Source organism: Orcinus orca, chromosome 3, assembly GCF_937001465.1.
Source record: "Orcinus orca chromosome 3, mOrcOrc1.1, whole genome shotgun sequence".
Taxonomy (NCBI): Eukaryota; Metazoa; Chordata; class Mammalia; order Artiodactyla; family Delphinidae; genus Orcinus; species Orcinus orca.
In genome coordinates this window covers 93,101,333-93,121,864 of record NC_064561.1, presented here as the reverse complement: position 1 = coordinate 93,121,864, position 20,532 = coordinate 93,101,333, and the positions used below count along the sequence as shown (strand labels likewise).

Here is a 20,532-nt window from a genome sequence, read left to right as displayed (position 1 = left end):
GTGTGACTCTGAACATTGTTTAACTTCTAAGACTAAATTTCTTTGCAATGTAGATAATAACCTACCTCTTAAAGTTGCTGGGAAGATTAATAAGCACTGTTACTTTTCAAAGCTCTTTTTTTTGGGTCTTAAATTTAAGTTGGCTTCAATACAAATGGGAATTTCATGTATTTTTGCTTTTCCAACTACTCTAGACTCTCTAATCACCATCATTTAGGAATCTCAAAAAACTTAAATTATACACATGAAATGTTGAAAGAATAGCCGTCACTGTGCTGCATACAAGAACAACTCACATGCACCTTTTAATCAGTGGCACTGATTCTAAGCTTGTCTCTGGGAACCTTTGATTTTGAATTCAACAGCTATCTAATGAGCACATCTAAGGAGTGACAAGGCACTCACTGGGACAGTCAGCAAACTACAGCCCAAGGGCTAAAGTTAGTCTGCAGCCTGTTTCTGTACAGTCCAGGAGCTAATAATTGTTTTTATGTTTTTAAAGGGTTGCTTGTGGGGAGGGAAAAAGAATATGCAATAGAGACAGAAGGTAGTCTATAATCTGGCCCTTTGCAGAAAATGTTTGCTGACTCCTGGCCTTGACACATAATACATAAGAGTAAACAGGTAAAACAATTTAAAAAACAACAACTAGGTAAGTATTATGAAGAAACAAAGGTCTGAGTTAGAAAACGAACATATGGCCTCACTTTAGAAAGATAGGGCAAAGACGGTCTCAGAAAGTGACCTGTAAAGCTGAAACTCACAGGTAGAGAAGGAGCCAGCCATGTATTTGTGAAAGGCTGATGGAAGCAGAAGAAAGAGCTGAGGCTGGAAAGGGCCGGGGTGTTTGAGGTCTGAGCAGAGTAAAGGGGAAGGAGGGTGGATAATGCAGGGCCTTAGATGCCATGGTAAAGAGTTTGTTTGCATTTTATTCTGAGTGCCAAAAGGAAACAACTGATCTGGTTGCCATGTGGAGAAAGGATGCAAATGATATGGGGAAGTGGGAAAGCTGCATTTCCTAAGTTCCAGAATGATGCCAGATTTCTGCTAGTGGCCTGGCCTGCCTATACCTCACCTTACTTTTTCATGCAGAAGCCTGGTAAAAGTGGGGTGGATTAGGGACTTTGATTCATTTTCCTTATTCCTTTAAGGTGTGCAGGCAGAAGAGATAGGTTCAGCCCTCAACAAACTTAAAAGGTAGTGATTCTTCTGATATATTAGCTCTCTATTCCCCTGCCCTGACTTACTCATGCTCTGGTGTCCTCCTCCCTCTCCCGTTACCTAGAAACCTGTCCCGAACAGATAACGTCGGACGATCCAAAATTAGCTTGATTTGTACTCCTCATGCTTAGCAGAATTGTTGCTCCATCGGTGCCTCTCTGAATATGAGTAAATCAAATCAAGCCAGCTGTAGGAACAGATGAAAGACAGCCGCTTAGAGGGTAGTTGATTTTTAGCCCAAATGAATCTCAAAATAATGAATTCTGGAGTGTAGCTCATTATGTATGGGCAGGTACTTGTGCGGAAGGAAATACGCTTGTTAGCCAGATCTACTGACAGCTTGGGCCATCTCTAGAAGGAGCTAAGAGCAGGTCTGTTAAGCAGAAGAGGGAGCTGTGGAGGCACTTTGGTGTCATCCTCAGGGCCTCCACCTGTGGCTGTGGGAGGACATGACCCACTTCCAGAAGCCCTGGGTGTGGTGCTCAGGCTCTGGCAGCTCCACTCCCATTTCTCCAGGATGGGGCCACCACAGCTAACAGGGAGCTCTAGCCCCAAGTGATGCGGGTCCCCAGGGCATTGTGTTGTACAGGTTTCTTTCAGTGACTACTGAAAATACAATCAGGGAAAAGTAAAAATTACCCCCAGCTCCCCATGCTTTTCATCTCTCTGCCCCTCCTTGGAAAAGCAGGAGGCCTGAGAGCCTGGGTTAGCAGCAACTACCATGGAAATAACACTTCATTGGGGGAATGGGTTGAGATTTATGCCTGGTTTTCATGAGTAAGATCTGTTATGCATGTAACTGTCAGAGTAACTTTTTTAAGATTTAAACATAATCTTCATGTTGTTTATCATAACTATTTAAATAAAGGGAATATTTGAACAGCTTTTGACATTACATACCTTTCCTAAATACAATGTGATGTCTTAAATCTTAGTATTTGTGTTAATAAAATTGATTTGGCTGTAGTTTCTTCTCTGAATCTTACTTTCTGTATTTTTCAAATGCATTCTTTTCTAGAGAAGAAACGGGTCTAAAGATAGCCTGATTGAAGAAAAATCTCAGACGTCTACAAGCAATCTGGCTGGAAAACACACAGCAAAAACAATAAAAACTACCCAAGCTTCACGCCTCAAGATAGAGACTTAATCCCAGTGAAGGGCTAGGGATGGGGGGGGTGGGAAGGGTGTGTGTGCCACCTTTACTTTGAAACTGTGAATTATAATTATTCAAGTATCTTGGACCTGCAGAAGTGTTTCTTCAGAAGAAAATAATGGAGTCTGTTGCATCTTTTAAAGGTTTAACTACAGTATATTTGTGCCTAAGGGCCTTTTTATTTGGTCACTGGAAAGACAGTATTTTAAAACTTATTCACTTGATGCCATGTTTTCCTTCCTGGAAACTCCCAAGTTATCTTGTGTCTGCCACAACCAACACCAGATGCTTCGGTTCAAAGTTCTGGAATCCTGGACTGCAGCCGGCTAGCTGTGCAGTAGCACACCAAGTGGGATGAAAAGGTCCTTCCCAACTCTGGGTGGATCTGCCTGCGCACAAATGCATGACTGAAGCATCGCTTTCACACTGCAGATATTTTTATTCACATGTTCTTTGTAATACCGTATTTTGTGGCATTAAGTTCCAACGATTATTTGCAAATGTTAAAAAAAAGTTTGTTAAGTGCTGCTTTTAATTTCTAGTGTCCTTGTCTTGTGCTTTCAGAAAAAAAAAGGCTATGTGTGGATTTCAGTTGACCTCAGCTTATAAATTCATGACCCTCTACCTGAAATGGTCCCTTCCAGTCTGCCTGGCTAATTCTCCCCAAATACTATTTCAGACGTTTCCTCTCTGCAGATGATTGCAGTCTACAGGAAAAACAGGAATACTCATGCAGGACATCTTTCATCTTCTCCTTACCCAACAGACAAGGCTCGCCATGGCTGCCATCAACCCTAGTCCTTCCCTTTCTCCTGTTCCCTCTACCTGTCCTCTCAAGCCCATCTCCTTCAGCCTTCTCATCCCTGCTCTCTCCAGTACTAATATATTCAGCCGCTTCCTCTCAGCTAGACTACCATCTAAAAAAAGTAAGCGAACCAAATTTCACACCAACAAATTCTTCTCCAGCTACCACTTTTTTCTCCCATTCCAAGTTTCTTAAAAGGATAGGGGCTTCCCTGGTGGCGCAGTGGTTGAGAGTCCACCTGCCGAGAGTCCACCTGCCTGGGCCCGTGAGCCGTTGCCGCTGAGCTTGCGCGTCCGGAGCCTGTGCTCTGCAACGGGAGAGGCCACAACAGTGAGAGGCCCGCGTACCACAAAAAAAAAAAAAAAAAAAAAAAGGATTATCTGTCCACTAAAGTGGACCTCAAAATTCACCTTCATGTCACCAAATCCAAGTTAACTTTTAGGCTACCTTACAATATTTTGTTTCTTTCATGCATTTCCCATTTCTACCATTTTGACTATCCTTTGCAGCTCACGCTGTTCTACCTCTCCAGTTGAGTATCTCAAATCTAGGCCCTCTTCCACTACCCCAGTGGATCTCATTTATTCCCACAGTTTATTTCTATAGCTTAGACTAAAAACCAGTGTAGTACCAAGGGGTCACTTAGATTTCTAAGGCAATTCAAATAGAGCTAGTTGAAAATGCTGCTCCCCAGCTGGATTTGCAAATGTACAAGACTACACACCTAGCAGTCATTATGGACACATCCTTTATTACTAACTCCTATCTGCTATAAACTATCTCTCTTCCTTAACTTTACCACCACCCTGGTCCAAGGTGGTCATCTCTCGCATAGACAGTGGTAGTAGCCTCCAGTTGGCCCATCAGCACCCCTTTTCTTGCAAATGTGCATTTCCATCATGGATTTTCCCTTGCTTTATACAGAGCCTTAAGTGGTCTGGCCTCTTACCTGTTCAGCCTCATTTTGTAACACCCAGAGCTCCCATAAAGGCCACCTTCAAGCCTCATTAAGCACTCAACTCTTACCTAAATGATGACACTTAGAGGGAAAGAAGCTACAATAGTCAGAAATCTGGACTTATGGTCATACCCATTTTTTTTGTTCAAGGCCTCTGTACATGGCACGGGGTCAGCTTTGCCTTGCATAAATACTTACCTACCCTTAGTCCTAACTGCCTTCTCAGGTTTCCCTGACTGGGTCAAATCCTATCATACATGGAATTTGTCTCACGAAGTTTTCAATTGTGATGACATTTCCTCCATTTAAACAGAGGTAAGCTTCCAAAGGGAGGAACTGTGTTTGTGCACCATTGTGTTCCCAGCTCCTAGTTCAGTGCTTTCAATAAATATTTTGAATGCCCGAATACACTATTTGTTCTTTCCTGCAAAGTGAAGGCAGATTTGCTTTTAGCTTAAAAAAAAAAAATGCAGTAACATACAGCACACCTGTGACCTAGAAACCAAATAGTCTAATTCACTTCATCACGCAAGAGGCACTACAAGAAAGCACGTGTTTCTCCTTGGAGCCTAACATAAGCCTACATTTCATGAGGCTATCAGTGATCGCTATAACTGAATGTTAATCTTAACAGCTGAGATTTAACATAATTTTGAAGTTGCTGGGAGAGGGAGGTACCCTCCCTATGATCCTTCAGTAAAAAAATGCTATTTTCTGGCAGTAAAAAAATGCTATTTTCTGCTATTTTCTGGCACTTAGCACACAAACCTCCAAGAAGCACATTAAATTATTTTATTTATAGCCCCACTGTTTTAGATGTACATTTATAGACTATCCAAAAGCAGTATTTTTTTAGCAATCCTGGAAATTGTAAATACTCTAAGCAACTCTCGAAGATCAAGTTGTCAAGTTCCTCACCGAGGACATCCTAAAAAGAAAAATAAGGCACTCAATTTGACATTTACACGCACCACATCTTAAAAACTTTCAGTACATGCTTCTTCGCTGGATTAAGTTATGCACTTCTGGACTTTAAATGTCAACATAAAACATGCCTGAGATCTGGCAAGTGGTTTTTTACAATTCACATAAAATCATGTAAAGATTTCATGACAAACTGGGAAGAAGCTATCCCATTTGCAGTTAACTATTTGTTTACAGATGCGGCAGTACTAACACTAGTGAACCCTTAATAACTAATTAATACCCACTAGAGAAGGCCCCCCAATCTAGAAAGATAAAATTCACATCACAAATAACTGCTGTATGACAACTTCTAATTCAAAACTATCACCCTACCTTAGGTCATCTTTGTGCTCCCAGATAGTAAGTAGTCAGCTAGCAGCAGTCTATGCTTCAAGCGTCCATCTTTCACCTGAACAAAAATTAAAACCTATTAAGAGAAACATACACTTAACGTTGGCAGAATCAAAACCACATGTGTACATAATATAGGAGTATAACTGTTACTTGTGCAGCTCCTACACCAAAGATGTCAAACACTAGGGCAGGAAAAGGCTGCACAAGTGTTTGATTTACGCCTTTTTTGACACCTCATCCACTAGTTTCCAAAAGTGAACGGGCAACACAAAGGCGGCAAGAAAACCGCGTAAGGAATGCTGTGCGGCACAAAGCTGCGGTCCCCAAAACAGCTGGCTGAGATGAACTGTTGTGTTGATGACCTGGGAGAAGAACTAAGCCCACCTCTACAGTTTCCTTTACGACTCAACATCCGACTAGGTAACGAACACCAAATTAACGTCTTTCAAATGGCTGAAACCTTAAAATTTCCAGGCAACTGATCTGTTCTGCAGGAACATGAAAACTCGCCTGCAGAGCTGGTGATGGTCATTCGATTTCCGCCAAGTTCTGCACCAGGACACAGTTATCAAGAACTAAATCTGAAATGGCACTTCTGCGATGACCTGATTTCCCACCGTGACAAGGTAGGCATACGTGCCGTTATACGGTGAGGCCTTTCCCTGTCACACGCAAGAAACCCCCGCGTCTATTAAAAATTCCCTGACATACAGTCGATGACCAATCGACCCCAAAGCCCTCACCCCCTCGCCGCATCTCCCGGCATGGGAACACAGACCCGGGGCCGCTTCTGGGCTTTCTGAGGTCTCACCGACAACGTGGCGGAGGCCAGACCAGGCCGCTGTCCTACACGCGTTCAGGAACCGGGAGCCTCGGACCCGGCCCGGCCGCGGCGCCAGCCTCACTAGGCTCAGGGCGGCCGCGCGCTCCTGCCCTGCGCCCCAGCCGTCGGAGGCCAAGCGGCCACATGCCCGGGACCGTCCGAACCTCCGCCGCCGTACAGGCTGAAAGAGAGGTGAGGTTAGAAAGAACGTGCGGCTTTCCCACAATGCTTTTCTATGACTGGAAGGACCCACTGCTCGAGGCGCGCGGGGAGGACGGACTGTACCATCGGCCGCCGCGTCCCGGCGAGACGCCGCCGTGCGGCCGGAGGGCGAAGTGCCCATTGATGGGCCGAGGGGCGGGGCTGCCCGGGGAAAAGAGTTCTGAGGAGCGCGAGTTCGCTGAGCGCGGGGGCGTCGGGCGGGAAGCTTTTTCCGCGCGGGAGGCGCGTTTTTCCAGTGTGGATACCCAACCACCCCTCCACCCGGTGTCAAGAGCACACGGTCAGCGCTGAGCTGCGGGTGTAGCCCAAAAGACTTGAGACCTCGTGTTCTGGGAGAGGACAGACAGAGCTCACCGTCTCCAGCTGAGGAAGAGTAAGGTCATTAATTCCAGAAATATTTATTGAGTACTTACTGTGCTTCACGCTGTTCTAAATGCCTGAGAATCCGATGTGAATGAGGCAGAGTTCCTGTCTTACGTTCTAGTTGGGTGAGAAAGACACTAAACAGGTAACGTGGACACTGTTAAGTCCAGATAGTGTAAGGGCCAAGGAAACAAAGGAGGGGAAAATGTGATAGAGCCGTGCTGTCCGGTAGGAATCTCGTGTGAGCCACGAATGTCATTTTAAAATTTTAGAAATGCCACATTAAAAAGGAACAAGTTAAATTAAGAGGAACTCAACATGTTCTAAGTATAACCATTTCAACATGTGGTCACTATAAAATTATTAGTGATATACCTTACATTCTTATATGCCTACTAGGTTTTGAAAATCCAGTGTGTATTTTATTTTATTTTTTTAAGATTTATTTATTTATTTATGGCTGTGTTGGGTCTTCGTTACTGTGCGAGGGCTTTTCTCTAGTTGCAGCGAGTTGGGGGCCACTCTTCATCGCGGTGCGCGGGCCTCTCACTGTCGCGGCCTCTCTTGTTGCGGAGCACAGGCTCCAGACGCGCAGGCTCAGTAGTTGTGCCTCACGGGCCTAGTTGCTTCGCGGCATGTGGGATTCTCCCAGACCAGGGCTCGAACCCGTGTCCCCTGCATTGGCAGGCAGATTCTCAACCACTGCGCCACCAGGGAAGCCCTCAGTGTGTATTTTATGCTTCCAGTACATTTCAGTTCAGACTAGTCACCTTTCAGGTGCTCAGAAGCTAGACCTTGGCCAGCGTGACTGGAGCCGCGTGTGGAGCGCAAGGCGGCGTCCAAGGCAGCGGAAGAGACAGGCAGGAGCGAATCATGTAGGGCTTTGTACCTGTGGTAAGGAGCTGGGATTTTATGCTGGAAGTTTAGAATTATTACCACCGAAAGAAAGCAGAGGTAGTTAATTACTTTCTTGCTGATAACCATAACTCCTTGAAGGGATAAAGACGGCGGTGATTACGACTGTGTGTTAGCACCTGGGTCTCCTTGCACCTGTGAGTCCTATAGAGACTCACCCAGAGAGACCACATCCCAGCACCTTGCTTTGTTTCTTTGAAGCTTATTGCAGAAAGAAAGAGAGGGAGGGAGGGAGGGGAAGAAAGGGAGGGAGGGAGGAAGGAAGGAAGGAAGGGAAAGAAAAAGAGGGAGGGAGGAAAGAGACAGAGAGGGAGGGAGGAAAGAAAGGAAAAAAAGAGAGAGAGAAAGAGGAAAGAAAGAAAGGAAAGGAAGGAAGGAAGAAGAAAAGAAAAAGAAAATTCAAGCCTATAGCCCAGTGATCATCACACAAGGACTGGCCTCAATGATAACATCGCTGTTGGGACAATAGGGACAGTGACCATACAGAAGTAAATGTGTATGATAATAAGGAGGTAAATAACTCTAAGTCCTTCATCAGGAATTCTCTGTAACATCTGGGGAGAGAAAGGTTGGGGAAGGGGAATGACACCTCAAAGAGTGTCATTTGAATACACTGAAGTGTACCGTTTGAGGATTATAACAAACTTCAGTCTTGCCTTCTTGCTAGGGAAAGTCAGGGAGAGGAAATTTCCTTGGGCTTGAGCAGCCAGCAGACCTAGGTTTCGATCCAGCTCTTTGACGCTTGTGCTTTTGGGTATATGACCACCTCTGTAAGCCCAGGGTTCCTATTTTACATGATAATACCTTTACCTATGTACCACATAGGTTAGTTTAAAGAATTAAGGAAGGTTTGTTGAATTATCTCACACTGTATTGTACATAGTGACACCCAATTAATGACTCTCACGAGCTAGACTCTCCTTGTTGGCTGCCACCCCAGGTATGGAAACTTCTTGGGTTGAGTTCTTAAGGAAGGGGGAACTATGCTGCCGTTTTTCTTTTAATGGCTTGACATTTTGTTCCCACCCCATTCTTTCCTATCGTCCCTAAACTCTGGATGGTTCAAGAACAGATAGAGGGGAGGCATTTGTTTCAATTATTGGATAATGTTGGTGTTAGGAAATTAATTCTAAATTCTTCATCTTCCTGTCTGCTTTGACCTCACGTAGCCTGGGAAGGAAAATTCAGTAATTCAGCCAACACAAGCAGAAAGGATGTGAGAAAAGGGGGATATTTTCTACCCTGTTGGAGCAGAGGCGTTACGGAAAGATGTACAAACGACATACAGTGTTAGTGCAAGCGTGGAACAGACCCAGTTTCCTTGTTCTGTATGGTAGGCAGACTAATGGTCCCTCAAAGGTGTCCACACCCTAATCCCCAGAACCTGTGAATGTGTTCCATTACATAGTAAAATGGGGCTTTGCAGATATGATTAACGTGAGGGACCATGAGATGAGGAGGTAAAAAACGAAGAGGAAAAGTGGGGAGTCAGAGATGTGTCAGAAGAGAAGGCAGGAACGGGACTCAACCTCCCATTGTTAGCTGTGAAGATGGAGGGGGAAGATCCTTGAAGCCAAAGAATACAGACAGCCTCTAGAAGCTGGGAATGGCCCTCAGTTGACAGACAGCAAGGAAACAGAAACTTCATTTCTGCAGCTGCATGGAACTGAATTCTGCCAACCACCTGAATGTACGTGGAAGCAGATTCTCCCCTGGAGTCTCCAGAAAAGAACACAGCCCTACTGATGCCTTGATTTTAGCCCAGTGAGACTCGTGACAGAATTCCAACCTACAGAGCTGTGATAATAAATTTGTGTTAATTTGTTATGGCAGCAAGAGAATAATGCACCCTGTAAGGGGTGGAGAGTGAGAAGGGGGCTGTTTTTCTTACCCCACTCCTTGTGCCATTCCAGTTTTCTCATCAGGAGCATAAGTAAGATTTTGCATACAAGCAGTGCACATTTCATTTTAAAGTGCTTAATCCATATGGGGTTGACATTTTGTTTATGTTGGGTGTTAGGGATCTGATTTAATATGCAATAGATATTAAATAATTTGAATACTTTTTATAATTTAGAAGCATTTGTAGATTTTCTTTGGATTTTCCCTTTAAACAATCATATCATCTGTGGAAGCTTTCTTTCTGCTTATACTGTGTGATCATGCACACGTGTGTGTGTGTGAATGCTGAGACGAAGACATCTAGGGCAATGTTGAATAGAGTGATAATAGACATCCTTGTCTTGTTCACGGCTTTAAAGGAATGCTCTTAAAGTTTCAGCATGTATGTATGACGTGTATAACATTTTAATGCATTTCTTGTTGTTTATTGGGTTAGGGAAGTGCCCTATTTTTAGTTTGCTAGTAGTTTTTTTTTTTAATCATGAGTGAATGTTGAATTTTATTAAATGTTTTTTTCCTGCCTCTATTGAGATGAACATAGGGTTTTTTCCTGCAATGTGTTTATGAGGTGAATTGCATTAATACATTTTCTAATGTTGAACCAATCTTACATTTCTGGAAGAAACCAAACTTGTCATTTCAAAAAATATTCTGTTTAGAATTTATGTTTACAGACAAGAGGGGACTGTGATTATCTTTCTCATACTGTCTTTGATCGTTTTGATATTAGAATTATACAGATATCTACTTAATATTAGTAATTTGTTTCTGAAAATCAGATATTCTATGCAAAAATATTAATTGAGAGCCTATTGCCCTCTGTTTTAAATGGTAAAATTATAATGAGTTACTTGTTAACCCAAACCAATTTCCTAAAATGTAACTAAAATATAGTAAACAAACCTCAATTAAATAACAAACTATAACATTAGGCTGTAAATGTCTATAACTTTGCTTCCTGATCACCAAACAATATAGTTGTTAACAAATAGTTGCTTTGTCAGCAGTAACATATTCTCTTTCATTGTTACTGCTTTTCTGCTTGGTTTGCTTCTTTTTCATTAATCTTTAACATTTCCTCAGCTTTTTTGGTTCTTATAATACAAAACTAGGGGAAAAAAGGGTAATATGAAATATGAAAGGCATTATGGAAATGTGACAGAGAATGATTCACACTGAGGATGATACTTTAGTGCTTCTTTTATCACTACTGGCATCTATGTGAATATCCCCTTCATTGATATTCAGTGTGTTTTTTGATTTCCTGACACGTGATGCTGAGAACATATTGCCAGTTGTGTTTGTAATGTAACTCAGGGCATTTCCCACACCTTTGTTGTTGTTGTTTTTGTTGTTGTTACTGGTAAAAATGTATTGGGTTTTGGGTCCTAAATATATTATTTCCTATATACGCTGTTGAAATGTTGTTTTGAATGATATATATGTTATATGATGTTGGAGTATTAAATACAAGAGTTAATTTATTGGGAAAACATTAATCAGGGAAATGTTCTGAGGAGTATGCCTATACTAGCTTTATAAAATTAGTTGGAGAACTTTTCCTCTTCTCTGAAAAATTTAATGTCAGAATTAAAAAACAAACCTCGCTTTTAGAACTTTCTCGATCTAGTATTTTCTTTGTAGGAAGATTTTAAACTACTGAATTAATTTCTTTAATGGTTGTAGAAGCATTCAGGTTTTTTCTTTAGGCAGTTTTGGTAAGTTATCCTTCTGAGGAATGTATCCATTGTGCCGTGTTTTGAAATTTGTTGGTCCAGGAAGCACAGAGAGTCCCAAAGAAGATCAGCCTAAAGAGGATCACACCAAGACACATTTTAATTAAAATGGAAAAAGCGGGCTTCCCTGGTGGCGCAGTGGTTGAGAGTCCGCCTGTCGATACAGGGGATGCGGGTTCGTGCCCCGGTCCGGGAAGATCCCACCTGCCGCAGAGCGGCTGGGCCCGTGAGCCATGGCCACTGAGCCTGTGCGTCCGGAGCCTGTGCTCCGCAACGGGAGAGGCCACGGCAGTGAGGGGCCTGCGTACCGCAAAAAAAAAAAAGAAAAAAAAAGGAAAGTTAAAGAGGGGATATTAAAAGTAGCAATGGAAAAGCAACAAGTTTCCTACAAGGGAACTCACCTAGGGCTACCAGCTGACTTTTCAGCAGAAACTCTGCAGGCTAGAAGGGAGTGGCACGATATATGTAAAGTGATGAAAGGGAAAAGCCTACAACTAAGAGTACTCTACCCAGCAGAGCTTACATTCAGATTTGATGGGGACATGAAAAGTTTTATGGACAAGCAAAAGCTAAAAGTGTTCAGCACCACCAAACCAGCTTTATAGGAAATGATGAAGGGACTTCTCTAAGGGAAAAACAAAAGGCCACTACTAGAAATGTGAAAATTACAATAGGAAAAAGCTCACTGGTAAAGGCAAGTATACAGTAAACATAGTTAATCAACTCTGTTGATTACAAAGCAGTAGGAAAGTTAAAGTACAAGTAGTAAAATCATCTATATCTACAGTGAGTAGTTAAGGGATATACAAAACAAAAAGTTGTAAGATATCATGTCAAAAACATTAATTGTAGGGGGAAGGGAGCAAAAAATGCAGTCAGCCCCTTGATGTGTGTTAGATTAGAAGCCTACCCCTCAGGTCATAGCTATCAAAGTATGCAAATAGGCCTCTTTTCTGGAAAGACTGGGCAGGTTTCAGTCTGCTGGTTCTGTGCTGGGCCTGGGGGGTTAGCCATTGTGAGTCTGTGGGAGCCCTTTATGAACTATCTTTTAGATCCCTATGGCCTTGTAGGTCTTACAGATGCAAGCCCCACTGGTCTTGCGGGCACCTGTCTCTCAGGTGGAGGTCTTAAAAGTTGGGGCACCAGATTGGGGGTGTCTAAATCCCTCACTCCTTAGGAAGAAGCTGGGAGTAGTGAGTTCCCTCCCAGTTGGGTGTTGCTGCACCAGAGGTGGGGTTTATGGCGAGATTGTTTCTCAGCTTCTCCTACTTATCTTGATGTGGGTTTTTTCTCATTTGCCCATTGAGTAGGAGTCAGGTAGTTTCTGGATTTCCTTCAGAGGAAGTTGTTTCGTATGTAGCTGTTGATTCCATGTGTGTGTGGCAGGATGAGCTTAGGAGCCTCTTGCATTGCTATCTTGAGCCAGATCCTATACTGAGTTTCTAATGTCAATTATTAGAAATTATTTTTCTAGCATTTCTCTTTGGTTCTTTTTCAAAGATGTAGGTTACTTGTGATATCTTTTGTTCCTTTGTTAGGTACCCCCTTTTATTTCTCAAAAAGTATATTCGAGATTTATATTTAAATATAAACACACTCATTTAGATATTCTCAAGGTCAAAAATTGGCATTGTCTTAACTGTTTCCACTCACTGTCACATGTTGTTTTCTTATAGGTTTATGTTTTGTTTTTAAACTGTAAGCATATGTTCTTTGGAAACTAAGTTGTGATAATCATTTGGGTGTGTTCCTCTAGAAAAGATTTATGTATGGTGTTGCTAGGCATTTGGGGCACTTGATACCCTGGGAGCACTGTCAGACTGTCTCATCCATTCCACGTAGAATAGGCTGTGCTCTCTCCTGCAGGAGGGAGGGCTGGTGTTAGTCACTTTCAAGGGAAACGTTTCCCCCATTTTGTCCTTCTTAATAATAAGTGGGTTAATTATCTCCACTATTTCTCTCTGTAGGGTGATTCACTCCCACCCCCGCACCGTACCTAATTCACTTACTGGGGGTGTTACCTTTCAGGGGTCACAACTTTATGCACAGGTCATTAGTTCTACTTTCCACTTGTTCAGGCCTGATGTCCTAACTCCCAACTGGCCCTATGAAGCCTAAGCCGCAAGCCACCAGGGATAGGTAGGTAGATGTCCCAGGCAAATGCCAGCTCCAGAACTTACTTTGGGTTCATGCTATCTCTTATGTGTGGCCCCTGAGGACTTCCCTTATTTTTCAACCAACTCAGCCATGCATTTAGAAAGACATTTTAAAATATTTTATCCAGCATTTTAAATTAATCTGAATTAGGGGATTTCTCTGCATGCCTCCTGCCACATTGCAGGCACAAAACCCAGTTTGAGTTTCTTCATCAATTTGTTCCTTGAAAAGTGGTCCAGCTTAAGAGCATTGGAAGGCTTATCACTAAGCCTGTTTTTCTACTAACAAGCTATCTGTAAAGGTAATAATTCTTCCTAAATAATTTATAATTTAGAGCAATTCTCACAGAGTCTCTTTATTAAAGTAACTTGGTTAAATTGTTTGGGAACTTCACAAAATTATTCTGAAGTTCATTTGGAATAAGAAACTGATGAGAATAGCCAGAAAAAATTTAGAAAAAGTAGAGTAATGGTGGAGGACTAACTCCTTACTTAACACTAAATGTTAAACAAATATTCTAAACTTAAATATTAAAACATTCTCAACTTTATAAGGTAATTAACTCAGCGTAGTATTGACACAGGCACTCACTGTCAATGGAATGGAAGATATAACTGATAACAGTTTGTGCTGTATGTTACATCTTAAAGTGTCTTAAAGCAAGCATCACAAATCAGCAGAGAAGGAAGGGCTTTGACCCACACCTGTCACTGGCAAGAGGGATTTGTCATTTTGGAAAAAATAAGAATATTACTTGATATAAATCAAAATAAGGCCTGTGTAGTTTAAGGAATTAAATGGAACAAAAAATCAACTAATAGAAAGGCTAAGTGAAAACATTTGTTTGATTGTACAAAGGATTTCCTAAACTTAACCATCAGCGGCAGTTTCTGGAAGAAACTGGTTACAAGGAATGGTGATGTAGTAGAGAGACTTTCCTAGTTTTGGCCATGAGAAAGTATTACCTTTCAAATTAATAAATTATCTTTATTTAAAAAAATAAATAAATGGAAGGAGTAAAACACTAATTGATAATCTTGATTTGGCAAAATTTAAAACTTCTTTATCGTCAGTAATTAAAGGGAAATTCCATGTATCTACAGGCCAAATTCTTATAATAGGTATAATCTAACAAACACAATGCTTAATAATAAAATATTCATGTTAATCTTTTGAATGCTGAGAACACCGTGAGACCTAAACCAAAAAGAGAAATTTCACAAAAGAGAAACATGAGTTCTGAACTATATCAAGAAGTATTAATACCTTAAGGGATTCTATGAAAAATATTTTTGTAGCACTACTCATTTGCATAAATACAAACCCCTAAATTTCCAGTTTGGTTTTCTGATATTCATATATATATTTTTAAAATATTTATTTATTTATTTACCTTTGACTACGTTGGGTCTTTGTTGCTGCCCGCGGGTTTTCTCTGGTTGCATCAAGCGGGGGCTGCTCTTTGTTGGGGTGCACGGGCTTCTCACTGCGGTGGCTTCTTTTGTTGCGGAGCACAGGCTCTAGGTGCGTGGGCTTAAGTAGTTGCAGCACGCGGGCTCAGTAGTTGTGGCTCCTGGGCTCTAGAGCGCAGGCTCGGTAGCTGTGGAGCACGGGCTTAGTTACTCCACGGCATGTGGGATCTTCCAACCAGGGCTTGAACCCCTCTCCCCTGCATTGGCAGGTGGATTCTTAACCACTGTGCCACCAGGGAAGTCCTATTCATTTATTTATTTATTTATTACTAAAAGCTCGGCAGGCCTATGTTTAAAGAGGCTTTGTCTCTTTCATTTTGTTCTTCTTATGTGGTGTGATTGGGCTTAAATTTTTTTCTTCCAGATTTATTATTATTAATTTACTAATCATTATGCTTATTGTGTTCGTATATAAATGATGTGTTTGAATAAGATGGGGTTCGTCTTAACTTAGTTACCAGAGACTTTATGTGCAATCTCTTCTGCATCACCATTTTAGAGATCTTACAGAAGTACTGACTTGTCAATGACAGTGATACTGCAAAGAAACTGCTAAGTGAATGCTAATTCAGGAAATTCCTTACAAGTCTGATATTAGTACATGCAGGAAACCACCAGGTGGCAGTACAAGCCAAGCACAAAACCTGCACTATAATTTATGGAGGCATATTCTCAGTTACACTTTAATTGGAATGAAATTAGCAATCGAATATCCACATTTGAGTAGAATCACCCACTTCCGTAGGTGCTTTTTAAACCTGGTTTTATACTAGTTTTTCAGAGGTGATGCTTTGATTTTTTTTTTTTTTTAAATATCTGGTCAAGTTGCATGGGAAAGACCTGTTTTAATATGCTACTTTGAGTAATCCAAAAGAACATCTTATGTATTCCAGTCCAGACAAAAATGAAACATCTTTCAGTGGTAAGATTCCTGTGCTGCAGAACTATATGTCCTAAGCCAATCAGGAAAATAAAGCTGGTGCTTTTAGTCAGGAGCCAGCCTGCCAGGAAATATACATAGCAATTGGAGTTGAATTATTAATAGATACTTCTTTTGTGGGTTAGACAGCTCAATGTCTCTTTTTTTTTTAAGTCAGGTATGACTTGATTGCAGCGCTTAGTCACTTTCTGGAAATAAATAGTTGCTAGATAAAAATAAGATTTTTTATTTTTATAACTAAATATATGTGGCATGTGTTTCATATCCATAGATTTCCAGGAGTATTCTTAGGAACATCTGTTTCCATATTAGTAACTTTTCTATTTGGTGGTGCTAGAGTCTTTCTTTGGGGGAGCAGACAGCATTGGAAAATCTTCTGTGAGACTGGTGCTCCTGTGAGGCACAGCATAGCTCCAACAGCACAAACCCCCAAATGTGGGTTTCTAATGAGTGGCTTTAGTTGTATTTTTTTTAATTTAATTTTATTTATTTATTATTATTATTTTTAACACCTTTATTGGAGTATAATTGCTTTACAGTGGAGTGTTATATTTATTAATTTTTATACAGCAGGTTCTTATTAGTTATCTATGTTATACATATTACTGTATACATGTCAGTCCCAATCTCCCAATGCATCCCCCCACCCCACCCCACTTTCCCCCCTTGGGGTCCATATGTTTGTTCTCTACATCTGTGTCTCTCTTTGTGCCTTGCAGACTGGTTCATCTGTACCATTTTTATAGATTCCACATATATGTGTTAATATACGATATTTGTTTTTCTCTTTCTGACTTACTTCACTCTGTATGACAGTCTCTAGGTACATCCACATCTCTACAAATGACCCAATTTCGTTCCTTTTTATGGCTGAGTAATATTCCATTGTATATATGTACCACATCCTTTAACCATTGATCTGTCAATGGGCATTTTGGTTGATTCCATGACCTGGCTATTGTAAATAGTGCTGCAATGAACAATGGGGTGCATGTGTATTTCCTTTTTTTTAAAATAAATTTATTTATTTATTTATTTTTGGCTGCGTTGGGTCTTCGTTGCTGGGTGCGGCCTTTTCTTTAGTTGTGGTCAGCTGGTGGTACTCATTGTTGTGGTGCATGGGCTTCTCATTGCAGTGGCTTCTCTTGTTGCAGAGCATGGGCTCTAGGCACGCAGCCTCCAGTAGTTGTGGCATGTGGGCTCAGTAGTTGTGGCACACAGGCTTAGTTGCTCTGTGGCATGTGGATCTTCCAGAACCAGGGCTCGAATCCATGTCCCCTGCCTTGGCAGGCGGATTCTTAACCATTGCGCCACCAGGGAACTCCGCATGTACCTTTTTGAATTATGGTTTTCTCTGGGTATATGCCCAGTAGTGGAATTGCAGGGTCATATGGTAATTTTATTTTTAGTTTTTTAAGGAGCCTCCATACTGTTCTCCATAGTGGCTGTATCAATTTACATTCCCAACAACAGTACAAGAGGGTTTCCTTTTCTTCACACCCTCTCCAGCATTTGTTGTTTGTAGATTTTCTGATGATGCCCATTCTAACTGGTGTGAGGTGATACCTCATGGTAGTTTTGATTTGCATTTCTCTGATAATTAGTGATGTTGAGGAGCTTTTCATATGCTTCTTGGCCATCTGTATGTTTTCTTTTGAGAAATGTCTATTTAGGTCTTCTGCCCATTTTTGGATTGGGTTGTTTGTTTTTTTTAATATTGAGCTGCATGAGCTGTTTATATATTTTGGAGATTAGTCCTTTGTCCGTTGATTCGTTTGCAAATATTTTCTCCCATTCTGAGGGTTGTCTTTTTGTCTTGTCTATGGTTTCCTATACTGTGCAAAAGCTTTTAAGTTTCATTAGGTGCCATTTGTTTATTTTTGTTTTTATTTCCATTACTCTAGGAGGTGGATCATAAAAGATCTTGCTGTGATTTATGTCAAAGAGTGTTCTGCCTATGTTTTCCTCAAAGAGTTTGATAGTGTCCGGTCTTAACATTTAGGTCTCTAATCCATTTTGAGTTTATTTTTGTGTATGGTGTTCTAATTTCATTCTTTTACATGTAGCTGTGCAGTTTTCCCAGCACCACTTATTGAAGAGGCTGTCTTTCCTCCATTGTATATTCTTGCCTCCTTTATCAAAAATAGGGTGACCATATGTGTGTGGGTTTATCTCTGGGCTTTCTATCCTGTTCCATTGATCTGTATTTCTGTGTTTGGCCAAGACCATATTGTCTTGATTACTGTAACTTTGTAGTATAATCTGAAGTCAGGGAGTCTGATTCTTCCAGCTCCGGTTTTTTCCCTGAAGATTGCTTTGGCTATTTGGGGTCTTTTGTGTCTCCATACAAATTTTAAGACTTTTTGTTCTAGTTCTGTAAAAAATGCCATTGGTAGTTTGATAGGGATTGCATTGAATCTGTAGATTGCTTTGGGTAGTATAGTCATTTTCACAATGTTGAGTCTTCCAATCCAAGAACATGGTATATCTCTCCATCTGTTTGTGTCATCTTTGATTTCTCTCGTCAGTGTCTTATAGTTTTCTGAGTACAGGTCTTTTACCTCCTTAGGTAGGTTTATTCCTAGGTATTTTTTTCTTTTTGTTGCAATGGTGAATGGGATTGCTTCCTTAATTCCTCTTTCTGATATTTCATTGTTAGTGTATAGGAATGCAAGAGATTTCTGTGCATTAATCTTTTATCCTGCAACTTTACCAGATTCATTGATTAGCTCTAGTAGTTTTCTGGTGGCATATTTAGGATTATCTATATATAGTATCATGTCATCTACAGACAGTGACAGTTTTACTTCTTCTTTTCCAATTTGGATTCCTTTTATTTCTTTTTCTTCTCTTATTGCTGTGGCTAGGACTTCCAAAACTACGCTGAATAATAGTGGCAAGAGTGGACATCCTTTTCTTGTTCCTGATCTTAGAGGAAATGCTTTCAGTTTTTCACCATTGAGAATCATGTTTGCTGTGGATTTGTCATATATGGCCTTTATTATGTTGAGGTAGGTTCCCTCTATGTCCACTTTCTGTAGAGTTTTTGTCATAAATGGGTGTTGAATTTTGTCGTAAGCTTTTTATGTATCTATTTAGATGATCATATGGTTTTTATTCTTCAATTCATTAGTATGGTGTATCACGTTGATTGATTTGCATATATTGAAGAATCCTTGCATCCCTGGGATAATCCCAGTTGATCATGGTGTATGATCCTTTTAATGTGCTGGTGGATTCTGTTTGCTAGTATATTGTTGAGGATTTTTGCATCTATGTTCATCAGTGATATTCGTCTGTAATTTTCTTTTTTTGTCGTATCTTTGTCTGGTTTTGGTATCAGGGTGTTTGTGGCCTCATATAATGAGTCTGGGAGCGTTCCTTCCTCTGCAGTTATTTGGAAGAGTTTGAGAAGGATGGGTGTTAGCTCTTCTCTAAACGTTTGATAGAATTCACTTGTGAAGCCATCTGCTCCTGGACTTTTGTTTGCTGGAAGATTTTTAATCACAGTTTCAATTTCAGTGCTTGTGATTGGTCTGTCCATATTTTCTATTTCTTCAGTCTTGGAAGGTTATAACTTTCTAAGAATTTGTCCATTTCTTCCAGGTTGTCCATTTTATGGGCATAGAGTTGCTTGTAGTAGTCTCTTATGATGCTTTGTATTTCTGTGGTGTCTGTTGTAACTTCTCCTTTTTCATTTCTAATAATATTGATTTGAGTCCTCTCCCTCTTTTTCTTGATGAGTCTGGCTAATGATTAATCAATTTTGTTTATCTTCTCAAAGAACCAGCTTTTAGTTTTATTGATCTTTGCCATAATTTTCTTTGTTTCTATTTCATTTATTTCTGCTCTGATCTTTATGGTTTCTTTCCTTCTACTAACTTTGGGTTTTGTTTGTTCTTCTTTCTCTAGTTCCTTTAGGTGTAAGGTTAGATTGTTTATTTGAGATTTTTCTTGTTTCTTGAGGTAGGATTGTATTGCTATAAACTTCCCTCTTAGCACTGCTTTTGCTGTATCCCATAGGTTTTGGATCATTGTGTTTTTGTTGTCATTTGTCTCTAGGTGTTTTTTGATTTCCTCTTTGATTTCTTCAGTGATCTCTTGGCTGTTTAGTAACGTATTGTTTAGCCTCCATGCGTTTGTGTTTTTACAATTTTTTCCCTGTAATTGATATCTAATCTCATAGTGTTGTGGTCAGAAAAAATGCCTGATATGATTTCAATTTTCTTAAATTTAGTGAGTCTTTATTTGTCATCCAAGATGTGATCTATCCTGGAGAATGTTCCATGTGCATTTGAGAAGAAAGTGTAATCTGCTGTTTTGGGATGGTATGTCCTATAAATATCAATTAAATCTATCTGGTCTATTGTGTTATTTAAAGCTTGTGTTTCCTTAATAATTTTCTCTCTGGATGATCTGTCCATATGTGTAAATCCATTGGTGTAAGCTTGTGTTCCCTTATAATTTTTTCTGGATGATCTGTCCATTTGTGTAAGTCCCTCACTATTTTTCTGTTACTGTTGATTTCCTCTTTTAGAGCTGTTA

At 40.6% G+C, this 20,532-nt stretch overlaps 1 protein-coding gene and 1 non-coding gene across 8 annotated transcripts in view; one reads left to right on the top strand and one right to left on the bottom strand.

Annotated features, from left to right (window-relative positions):
- Positions 1 to 20,532, top strand: part of EPB41L4A (erythrocyte membrane protein band 4.1 like 4A) — a 365,694-nt gene that overhangs the window by 252,938 nt on the left and 92,224 nt on the right. For 4 of the 7 annotated variants that reach the window (XM_004267456.3, XM_033423779.2, XM_049707506.1 and 1 more), the window contains one exon: positions 2,240 to 2,970. The exons of 1 other annotated variant lie outside the window; for it this stretch is intronic. In XM_004267456.3, coding sequence (XP_004267504.1) covers positions 2,240 to 2,368 — 129 coding nt within the window. In that variant the 3' untranslated portion in view covers positions 2,369 to 2,970. Of the gene's footprint in view, positions 1 to 1,151; positions 1,198 to 2,239; positions 2,971 to 20,532 lie in introns of those variants that run through there. 2 more of the 7 variants (XM_033423776.2, XM_033423778.2) reach the window with 2 other exon arrangements.
- LOC117200573 (small nucleolar RNA SNORA13) lies at positions 5,599 to 5,733 on the bottom strand. Its single transcript, XR_004482168.1, has one exon. It is a non-coding gene; the product is annotated as a small nucleolar RNA SNORA13 (small nucleolar RNA).